The 11585-nt window shown below is 42.1% G+C and overlaps 1 protein-coding gene across 1 annotated transcript; it reads left to right on the top strand.

The window, feature by feature from the left end:
* The first annotated feature begins 819 nt into the window (after window positions 1–819).
* LOC114571452 (AN1-type zinc finger protein 5) lies at window positions 820–8674 on the top strand. Its single transcript, XM_028602387.1, has 6 exons — window positions 820–1064; window positions 4244–4428; window positions 4558–4705; window positions 5242–5345; window positions 5592–5720; window positions 8263–8674. Exons 2-6 carry the CDS (start codon window positions 4272–4274, stop codon window positions 8409–8411), a joined length of 687 nt encoding a protein of 228 aa, XP_028458188.1. The 5' UTR covers window positions 820–1064; window positions 4244–4271; the 3' UTR covers window positions 8412–8674.
* The last annotated feature ends 2911 nt before the right edge of the window (window positions 8675–11585 follow it).

The raw sequence follows: 11585 nt of genomic DNA, 5'->3' as shown, positions 1-11585 counted from the left end.
ATCCCTGCTTTTGAAATACTCACAGAAATTTTTGCTTTGGGGCCCCCTGACCCCTTCTAAAGCTGCAAAGGTTAATCGATTAATCAATTACTTGTTAACTATTAGATTAACTGCCAACTAATATAATGGATTAATCGGTTAGAATTCTTAAATGTGAATATTTTCTAGTTTCTTCACTCCTCTACCACAGTAAATTGAATATCTGAGTTGTGGACAATTTGAGGACATCATTTTTGGTTTTGGGATACACTGATCGACATATTTTTCACAATTTTCTGACATTTTATAGAACAGACAATAATCGATTCATCAAGAAAATAATCAACAGATTAACTGACTATGAAAATTGACATTGCAGCCCTAACCTCTTGGGCCCCTGAACCTGTGCCCTGTGCCTAGGCTTGTTCAGTAATCCATCCATGTATGATGGTCCCATACTCTGAGGATTGTTCATTTCACTAACCAGTCCATGGAGGGATACAGCTGACAAGACACGTAACAGAACAAAGTACAGTGCTGGAATAGTGGACTAAGAATCAGTTCAAAAGTGAACGTACAGGAGTCTATGGGGGAAGCTGGAGCTTATGAAGGCAAAACAAACGTGTTGTGTTTTCTTGGATCTACAGACTGTGTAGACAAGACCCTTCCTGATTACATGAACATTGATTTTTAACTAAGCAACATCGAGGTCGAAGCTAGGGTTTGTTTACTTGGTGGAAGAGAAGAAGCAGGTCTTGTTTACTGCCTGAAATCTTTTGTGGCCCTGGCTTCCAATCAGAGGATCACAGTTTCCGTGACGTCCACCGGAAAAGAGAGGACGCAAACGCAGCACGTAAAACAAAATAGATGCCACCACAAATCAGCGACAGAGGACGTCAAGTTGTCTGCGAAAGTAGCCACCAGTGCTCCCAGGCGGAGTGGAGTCATATTTGTAAAAGATTGAAAAGCACAGACAACGACTTACCTAGACGGCCCTAGTTAGTTAGCTCCAAGATCAACCCAGTTAACGTTATTCCGTCAATCCAAAAGAGTCTCAAGAAAAACCGACGTTTCTCAGACTAAAGGTAAGTTAACTGGTGAAACCATGGCCAGCTAGCATACGTGGTTGTTTGGGAAGTTTCTGAAGTGAACTGTGAAACACTTACATAAACAATATTGAAGTCACATTTTAAGCTGTAACGTTAAGTGATTAACGAAAGCCTTGACCTTAACGAAAGTTGACTAGGCTAGCGAGGATTTAATAGGTTTAGTTAACACGTGTCGCTGAAAACTTTTCTCAAACTGCGAGGTTGTAAATAAGATACAGCTTTAGCTTTTATAGCAGCTAACGTTAGCTTCTAACGTTAACCATTAACATTAGCTAGCTAGTTATAACAGCATTATCACCGAGTTTTCTTGTTTGTATTGTACGACACCGACCTGTCCACGAACTAAAAATAAAGACAACCTGTATTTAGCTTGGTCAGCAGCACCACATATATAGCTAGCTAAAGTTCTCTGTGCTGCATCTTGTTGGCTAACGTGACATCAAGGTTTGACGATTATTTGATTTCCCTGCTTAACAGTTTGGACATACGCACGTATTTTCTATGGTAATACTCGTAAGGGCACATTGTTGTAAGTTATTGTAAAGATGTCTGTGGTGGGAACATAAACAAAGAACCTACAAAGCAAAGGCAACAACCGTGGAAACAGTTTTCAGATTTAGCTAACATCTAGCATGCTAATATTAGCAAGATCACGAGAATCTGCTCACACGGTTGTTGTGGCTAACCATGTTAGCATACGAGCAATTGAACTAAACCATATATAAAAAAAATTGCGATTTGGTTGCCTGTCTTTTAACTAGGAATGTTTTTTTACTCGATTCAGAGGTGATAATGTTCACTCTACCAGGTGCCATGTAGCATAGTTTTTTTAAATAAAGACATTAGCAGCAGCCATTAGCTTGCTAGCATGACTCAGTGGATTTGTAACGTTAGAAGTGACACGGCTGTGGCCCAGTGTTTGTCACAAAGCAGCCGAAGACTTTAGCCGACATAAATTGTATTGGTTGCTTAAAACCATTTCCATCGACTAAATCTAAGTAGGGATGAGGTTACTGAGCTTCGGCCGAGTTTGACCTTAGCATGTTGCCAGTACCACTAACGTTAGCTACATCTTGGGGGTCAGTGAGTGAATTTGGCTTTTGTCTCTCTCTGGTAAACGTGCTCGACTCTTTATGCGATCTACAGGTGTTGTGCCGAATATTGTACTCCTTTCAGAATCTGTGTAGGATTTGGCAATATCTGTCTTCCTAATGTGTTTTCTCTCTTGGGTTAGAGAACTGATGATATATCTGATGGGGAAACCTATTCTGACGAGGATACACATTTTGGCATGATACCAGCTGTTTACAGGGCTCTAGAGGTTGTCTATAAATAGATGTGCTTACAGCCATACTGTATTGAGGTAGCTCGAGAGTGTGCACCTCTTAGATCACATTGCACTCCTGTGACAGTGGAAAGTCATCATACACAGGTCCATGTGAGGCTGTAGCTGCCAGTGACACACAAAGGTGCAGATGGCAGCAGTGTATTAATGACCGTTTTGGGGAGAGGAGGAGGCCTCAGATGCAATTCCCCAAAACCTCAACTTTGTAATGGGATTACTTCTCTTTCTGGTTACCCCATGTTTTACCAATGATTATAAACAGCCTTCCCTTAAAGTGATATTCTAACAACTTCCTTTAGTGAAATCATGAGGCTGTTTTATTAAATTTACTTGAGTAAGGGGGGGACCCCTACCCTATGTTTAACTTAAAGAAAGCCCTAACTATGTCAAAATTAGCTCACCTTTCTGTTTTTAGACCTACAAGTGTTAAAAGGTGTTGAGGTATGATACACAGCCCTACATGTCCTTGCTTAAGTAACTTTATTATCAGGTTTTAATTCTTTTTTCTTCCTTTGACTACTGATTGAATAACTGAATGAAATGGCATCTGTCTCTTGCACAATGTTGTTTGATGACCTTGTGCAAATTAGAATAAAATGTGATGTTGGAGCCATTACACCAGAATAATAAATGGGTCACGGCACCGAAGTGCAGACACATTGATTATTGGCACGCAGAATGCGCGTCCAAGCAAGTTGTCCCCTGGTCCCACCTCTTTGGCCAAATGTAGGAGTTGGTAAAATACTCTACATGTGTTAAATACATTAAGTAGCTTAGCAGCTAAACAAGGCAACATCAGATGTGTTGATGGCTGATGGTGATAATGAGGGGCCCCTAAAATTATAGTCGCGCATTGCCAGACCTTCCTCCACAGTGCTCCAGAGGAAGGTCTGGCTAGTCCACACAACGCCCCGAGATGCTCTGGTTTATTAGCATTTCTTTAAACCAATAACAATCGACTTGGGAGGTGCTAAGGGAGGACCTAATGACGGTGCCTCTGCAAAATAGCCTCCGGAAGGACCTTGTTTTGGTGGAGCATGGGTACGTTCAAAGGTTGTTTTAGTCGTGTGACAGAAACTCAGATTGGACAGATAGTCTAGCTAGCTGTCTGGATTTACCCTGCAGATATCTGAGGAGCAAAGCAGAAGGTGAGGGACACACAGGTGAGCACCTGAACAATCCCGGAAATGAAACGTTGTCAATATAGACTACTAAAACTATTAATAACTTCTATCAATCATGATATTACAGGGTTTTCACTACCATTTTAAGGCTTAGGCGCAGCACCCAATCGTTTCTAGGCATCACCCAAACTGAATCTATCTAAAATCAATGTAATTTTCTCAACATTTCTCAAATCCAATGATTGAAGTTGGTCACCAGTGGACTCCTTTTTAGCAAGTTTTGTCTTTAAGATTTTTGAGTGTTATTTACATTCTATCTATCTATCTATCTATCTATCTATAAATAATAATAATAATGATGATGATGATGTGAAATGGCATATTTCTTGAGGGAGGACCCCTAATTATCACAGCACCTCAATTTCCAGGCAAGTCAGTGTCTCAGTTTAACAGGTTGTTGAGAACCTTCCCATCGAAGCCATCTGAATAGTTGATAGTTGTTCAATAATTTGAACAAATGTAAATTCCTTATTCTTTTAGCCACTTCTAGGAATGACTTATGTCTTTGTGCTAAGTGACTCCTCTCAGTAATGCTATTTTACTTTTTAGTCGCTTTGTCAATTCTTTAGGCCAGCCCCCCCACACCATATTACAGTGTACAGAGTGTCTTTGTTTTGGGTCCCCAGGTCAGCTCACCAGGCAGCAGACATCACCATGGCCCAGGAAACTAATCAGAGCCCAGTCCCTATGCTCTGTGCTAATGGCTGTGGTTTCTATGGCAACCCTAGGACTAATGGCATGTGCTCCGTGTGCCACAAGGAGCACCTGTCAAGACAGAACAATGGAGGAGTCGGTTCTATGAGTGTTATGGGTAAGACCTGCTGTGGCCGTCACAGTTATTATTTATTTCTTTATGTTTTGTTTCTACATGCGCTTAGGAACAACTCCCAGCCTCTGTATCTGACAGTAACACACGTTGGAATTTTTTTTTCCCCCTCAGGCAGCAGCAGTGGCCCCACAGCCGAGGCTTCTGCCATCCAGAGGTTAGGGGCCACCTTGAATAACGCTGCAGCTGCTGCCGTGGCTGCTGCAGAGGTGGCAGCTGAGGCCGCCGCGTCGGCTGAGGCTGCTGCCTCCGTGGCTTTCAGGTGAGGGGATCCAGCCCGGTATAAAATACTGCCTTCACACAAAGCTTGTGAGGTCACCCGTTTTGAAATGGCGAGTCGGGAACACAATATGTACTCAACGTCTGAGTGGTTTGGGTCCTGACCTGAGTACACTTGTTACTAGTTCATCACAACTTCCACGGGCACTGACATTTTTTAAAACTGTAACAGACGTCTTCATTTGTAAACTCGGTGCGATCAAAAATGTTTCCACTTACAAAGTCATTCATGTGGACTCAACACTCAAAGGTGCAATTTAAACCTACTGGACACTTTTAAATGAAGAGGGGTGCCAGTCAGTCACATCTGACAAATAGTAAGTAAAAAAAAAAAGCACGCAGCAAAGGAATACGTGTCCCCAAAAACCAGCACTGCAAATACAAAAAGACCCCCAACTAAAGCTTTCAGTACATGTATCCAATCAATCTAGCAACACAATATTGGTGTGAGTGTGCATGGGACAAGTACACAGTCTCAAGAGTGTAATTCTTTTTGTCTTTCTCATTTTTCCTTGGCAGTGGAGTTTCAACTACCAGATCTGTAACCCAACAGATGACTGAGATGAGTCTCTGCTGTGAGGAGAAAGGAGCGTCGGGGAGCAACGTGGAGCTCACAGAGCCAGGTGGGTTGGATTTACAGGCTAGCTCCATCAATGTCATCCAGTACCATGACGTTTATACATGTAATTCATATGATTGGCTAAAAACAGACATTTCTATCTGGTTATTTTAAGTATAAACTCTACAAAATGTACCACATCACAATACATATTAACACTAATATAAAATTGCACACATCGTAACATTTTGACTCTGTTGATGAGAATTAGAGGAACTTTACTGAGTTAAGTGTTCTTGTGCGTCTCCAGTGTTGACTCAGCCCACGTTCTCAGCCTCTCATCCCTCCGCGGCTGGCAGCAGGGAGTCCAAAGCCCCGGAGCCCCCAAAACCCAAGAAGAATCGCTGCTTTATGTGCCGCAAAAAGGTTGGCCTTACAGGTGAGAAAATGACCCCGGAAACTGTTTCAGTGGCATTAGAAGAATATCCCCACCAGTCACAGGTTTTGTTTTTGTTCTTCTGGGTCAAGTCCAAGCTGGAAACGGTAACTTGTTGTTTTTTTTAGTTTGAATGTGGTCTGTATCTGGCTGAGAATGCCGATGCAATCGGGTCACACCAGAGCAAGCGGACCGGGGAATGCGAGTAGATTATAAACTTAAATTTTTGCAATAGCTGATTTTAAAAAAATAAAATAAAAAAACCCCCGCCAGTAATCCATCACAATCTTCTGCAGCAAATGTAAAAATGACACATTTTGCTTGAGGCAGCAGAAAGTCCAATAGGAGAACGAGATAAGTTAAAACCAGAACCGCCAGGCTCTTCAGGGTACTTTATCGGCCACGTCCGACCCACCTATTGTGTGTGTGTGTGTGTGTGTGTGTGTGTGTGTGTGTGTGTGTGTGTGTGTGTGTGTTGCATATGTGTGTCCCTGCTGCTTTTAAGGATGGAAACGCAGCGCTATAAAAAGATTGAAAGTGATTACGCCAGTCTTCGCAGGTGGGTCGGACGTGGCCGATAAAGTACCCTGAAGAGCCTGGCGGTTCTGGTTTTAACTCATCTTGTTCTTGTAAATAGTCAATTTACACAGTCCTACCTTATCTAACAGCTTGAACCCACACAAAACTGGTATAATCTTAGCAGTGTAAAATGTGCTATTTTCATTTGCCAACTATTTTTTAGAAATCCATTTTCTGCTGCCACCCCATGGTAATAGTCCGCTCATTTGTGCGGTGGTCCGTTCAGTCAACGCAAGACCTCTGAGCAAAACGCATCTATTTGGTTCCATGTGATGCTGTGGTTCAGAGGTAGAGCGGGTCGGCCCTCAACCACAAGATTGGTGGTTTGATCCCGGGCTCCTTCGGTCACATGTCAAAGTGTTCATGAGCAAGATGAGAAGATGAGCTTAGGATAGATTTAAATGTAGAGACTGAATTATATTGTACTCCCGTGTACTGTACAATTGTCTGTGACAAATAATAGTTTCTTCCTCTTCTGTTTTGAGTTGTAAGCGGCGTATGCCCCCCTCTCTCTCCCCCCCTCGTTACCTGTCTACCTCTTCACTGTCAAATTAAGGCCAAAAATCTTTTAAGAAGTTATTGATTTCAGATTTCAAGTCTTTTTGTGGGTTCTTAAATTTGTTTTACAGAACGTCGTTGCATAAAAGATCCTGCAAAAGGAATCAGTTAAGTCCAATGGCTAAGTGTTGTTACTTATTTATAATGTTGATATGTGCCTTTACTATTCAGTCACTTCAGAATATGAGTTTTTAAAGGTCCCATGGCATGAAAATTTCACTCTGAGGTTTTTTTTTAACATTAATGTGACTTCCCCCAGCCTGCCTATGGCCCCCCCAGTAGCTAGAAATGGTGATAGGTGTAAACCGAGCCCTGGGTATCCTGCTCTGCCTTTGAGAAAATGAAAGCTCAGATGGGCCGATCTGGAATCTTCTCCTTATGAGGTCATAAGGAGAAGATTCCAGATTCCCCTTTCTCTGCTTTGCCCACCCAGAGAATTTGGCCCACCCATGAGAGAGAGACATCATGGCTTTCAAACGAGCAAAGTGGCAGTTGGTCAAGGCCCCCCCCCCTTCTCCTCCTCAATAGCTACAGACACAGAAATGGTACATCCTAAGGAAAGCTCATTGTGGGACTGGCTCTAGTGGCTGTAATTCTGCACCAAGGCTGAATTTCGGGAAAGAGACTTCAGATACAGTATTAGGGGACCACTAAGGTCTATATAAAAGAGACTTCAGATACAGTATTAGGGGACCACTAAGGTCTATATAAAAGAGACTTCAGATACAGTATTAGGGGACCACTAAGGCCTATATAAAAGAGACTTCAGATACAGTATTAGGGGACCACTAAGGTCTATATAAAAGAGACTTCAGATACAGTATTAGGGGACCACTAAGGTCTATATAAAAGAGACTTCAGATACAGTATTAGGGGACCACTAAGGTCTATATAAAAGAGACTTCAGATACAGTATTAGGGGACCACTAAGGTCTATATAAAAGAGACTTCAGATACAGTATTAGGGGACCACTAAGGTCTATATAAAAGAGACTTCAGATACAGTATTAGGGGACCACTAAGGTCTATATAAAAGAGACTTCAGATACAGTATTAGGGGACCACTAAGGCCTATATAAAAGACTTCAGATACAGTATTAGGGGACCACTAAGGTCTATATAAAAGAGACTTCAGATACAGGATTAGGGGACCACTAAGGTCTATATAAAAGAGACTTCAGATACAGGATTAGGGGACCACTAAGGTCTATATAAAAGAGACTTCAGATACAGGATTAGGGGACCACTAAGGTCTACATAAAAGCATCCAAAAAGCACCATGTCATGGGACCTTTTTAAGGTGAACATCATGTCGCATGTGTGCCCGGATGTCTACGGTTACGGGTGTTTGGCCGTTGTGAGCGCTCGTGTCGTGTTCTCTACCTGACTCGGTCTACCCTCCTTTCAGGTTTCGACTGCCGCTGTGGGAATCTGTTCTGTGGACTTCACCGTTACTCCGATAAGCATAACTGTCCGTACGACTACAAAGCTGAGGCTGCCGACAAGATTCGCAAAGAGAACCCCGTGGTCGTTGCCGACAAGATCCAGAGAATATGAAGAGGACCCCGTTTTACTTTTGAACACTGGAAGCAAACGGCTTCAAAAGAAAAGGAAAAAAATGGACTCGACCCCAACCTTCTTCCTGAAGGACCTTTTTTTTTTTTTTTTTTTTTTTTTTTTTTTTTTTTCTTCTGTCGTTTGTTACACATTCAAGACTTTTTCCCTAGTGCATGAAAAGTTCACCTATGTTTTTCAGCGTTCATTCTTGTCTGTATGAGTTTATCACTTTTGGGAGGGTTGTTTGTGAGGATGGGGGCGGGGGGGGGGGGGATGTTGTTGTCGGCCACGCAGGCTGTTTTTGTGATCCTCCGGAACCCTACCTGGAAAGAGCTCGGACACCTGGGCCTGTTTGGACTCTCCGACTTTTTACTGCTGATGGCTGATGGCGCCAGCTCAGCCGTTGCTTGCTCTCTGCTGGCTTGAGTAGCAAAATGGATATTGTCGTTTTTTTTTTGGTTTTTTTTTGGCCGCCACCTAACTCTGTGAGGTCAGAGTTTAGAGTTTAACCCTCCTTACTTGTCAGACTTTGCGTCCCCGGTAAGTTTTATCAACCTGAAATGCTTCTCTGTGCCGCTGGAATCTCATCTACACAGCCCCCCCACGCCGCGACACACAGCTCCGACATATTGCTAAAGAGACTTTAAAAGAAGAGACTTTGTTGCGAGCCCTTTTTCTTGCTGGCTCACATTCGTACCCTCCTGCTGTGTGTGTGTGTGTGTGTGTGTGTGTGTGTGTGTGCGGTGCTAGAAACCCAACGTAGTTTGACAGTTTACTTGTTTCCTTCTGTTGATCTCGGGCCGAATGCTGTGACCCGCTCTGGATGGCAGGCGTTTCCACTTCCTGCTTTTTTTTTTTTTTTTTTTTTTTTTTTTTTTTTTTTTAAGGTCCGTTAAAAAAAAAACCATCCGCTGAAGTCCCAGGACGATTCACGTCGCCTGGCAGTTTAATGTTTGTTTTTCCAGAAAAGTGGTGTGTATGCTGCTGTGTGTTTTGTTGTATGACAAGTAGCCTAAACTTGTATTAATGTTTGCCTTTAGAAGGGTTTAGCTCCACTAATATTTTCATCTTTTACTTCACTATTGAATGATTTCCCCTTCTTTTTTTTTTTTTTTTAAAAAGAAAATGTGAGCTGACAAATTCACAATATTGGGAGTGTTGGACTGTTGCATACTGTGTATTGAACGCGTGTGTGTGTGTTTGCAGGAGTACATGTGGACGGCTGGCGTGTGAGTATCGTATGAGGTGAAGTGGTTGTGTGCTGTGGTGATTTACACCTGTGGTCGTAGGTTATTAATCATTTTCAGTTTTTTGATTTTTGGTCTGGCTGCTTAATCGGAGTGTTTTTTTTTGTTTTTTTTTACCCTTTAGTTATGCAAGTTTGTACAAACCTCTTTTATTTATATACTGCAGTGCGCGTAATCTTCCAATAATAAAGAAAAAAAATGTATGATGTAAATAAATTATGTTCACAAATATAAAATCAAGAATTCTCCAGTTCTTTATTTTGAATATGCCACGGTTGTCCAGTTCAGTCTTAAAGGTCCCATGTGTGGGGATTTCTCCCATCCAGCGTTGCCATCGTATATCGCAATCATCTCTGTCGCACCACGCAGTTTAAAGTACGTATTACAGCTACGGTAGCCTTTGCGCTTCAAAAAGTCTGTTCTTTTCAATTTTCCTTTTCTGGGTGAAGAAGACGACTCCTGTTCCTGAAATTTGGATTTTGAATACGTGTGGTCCTCCACGTTTCCTTCTTCAAACTTGCCGGGGGCCGGGAAGCTACGATACCCATTAGCAGCGTTAGCAGCACCTGGTGAGTTTATCATGTGACAGCGAAAACGCCAAAGGCGGAGCAGTATGTGCTGTATGTCCCTTACCGGCTAACGTATTTCAAGATGGCGCGTGAATATGGAGCAAGGGGGTAAGCTCCGCTTCAGAACGCGAACCTCCGATGGCGCCATTTTGTTGCTACAAAGCGATCACCTCTTGTTAGCATTACACTGACTGCCATTTATTTTTTTTACGTCACTTGACTGTGAATAACTTTACATCTGAAGCATTTAAAGACTCTATTTGTCCGTTGTTTTTTTCTAAAGAAACACGACAATGTATAAAAGGCTCCATTACCTTGTACCTCACGTTATGGCTCCGTAGCAGACGCTTTTGTAAAAATAAGCTAACGATTGTGTCATAACCACGCGACTTACTGTCGCACAGTAGAGGAATTACCGTATAGTACAGGAGAAGCTCGCAGGCAGTTCCGACTTACATGAGCTGTTTAGGTTTAATTACTAATGTTAACTAGCATGTTAGTTAGCAATAATTGGCCTGTGCTTATGTTCTCTCCTTACATATACCTACGCTCTCCGTCTCTGTAAGATTGGGAATGATTGAGATTTCTCTTGTCACAGCTACCAGAAGACTTTCAGACACGTTGCCCACGTCACATTTACGTTGTCTCTGTCAGTTGGAGGCTGCGAAGTAAAGCAAGAGATCACCGGAAAAGTGCTTCTAATAGCCTTCACTGGTCTCCGTCCAGAGCAACGGGGTCTATTGGTCCATTGTATATATATGTCAATGCGTCTACCCCAGTTCATGTGACTGTAAAATTTCAAGCCAAAAAGAATACTTGGAATTGATGGTGGTGGTAAATATTCATGAAAAAAGGACAAGTTTGTGAACGGCCAACCCATATGTTGATAATGAACGACTAAACACGTTACACACTGGACCTTTTTAAATGGTAATGGCTAGCTTATTTTTTGATATGTTAAAGCTCTTCCGTATGGTTTTACTTTTATATAATGTTATTTTACAGTGTCCACTGTCAATGGGAAGAAGGTGATCAGTGTAAACTTTGGAACAACCAGCCTTCAGGTGGTTCATGTGACCAATCAGGCGTTGAGTTACACTCTACATCTGTTTTAACAGCTCATGTGGCTGTTTTAGAAATTGCAGATTTTTTGATTTACTCCCTATCTTTGTTTTTTTTTTCCCCAAAGGATTGCTGTACCATTTTGAAGGTTAGCAGCGTGTGACAATTAGCAATCGATTATCAGTCACAAATATCTGTGGGTGCACAAATTTAAAGTGTAACTCTCGCTAAAATGCAACCTAGGGTCTTTTTGTGAATGTACCCGAGTCAAACTTTAGTTTAAAAGCATATTTAGG

The sequence above is a fragment of the Perca flavescens genome, chromosome 16 (genome assembly GCF_004354835.1).
Source record: "Perca flavescens isolate YP-PL-M2 chromosome 16, PFLA_1.0, whole genome shotgun sequence".
In the NCBI taxonomy this organism is placed as follows: Eukaryota; Metazoa; Chordata; class Actinopteri; order Perciformes; family Percidae; genus Perca; species Perca flavescens.
Note: the sequence above shows the minus strand (reverse complement) of the source record. Positions and strands in the feature narration are given on the sequence as shown.

What these genes read in the sequence shown, in the direction of transcription:
- LOC114571452 (XM_028602387.1), top strand. Translation starts at nt 4,272, where the DNA reads ATGGCCCAGGAAACTAATCAGAGCCCAGTCCCTATGCTCTGTGCTAAT. An exon ending in CGGTTCTATGAGTGTTATGG is followed by an intron (nt 4,429 to 4,557) that starts GTAAGACCTGCT and finishes TTTCCCCCTCAG; the next exon opens with GCAGCAGCAGTGGCCCCACA. An exon ending in CGTGGAGCTCACAGAGCCAG is followed by an intron (nt 5,346 to 5,591) that starts GTGGGTTGGATT and finishes GTGCGTCTCCAG; the next exon opens with TGTTGACTCAGCCCACGTTC.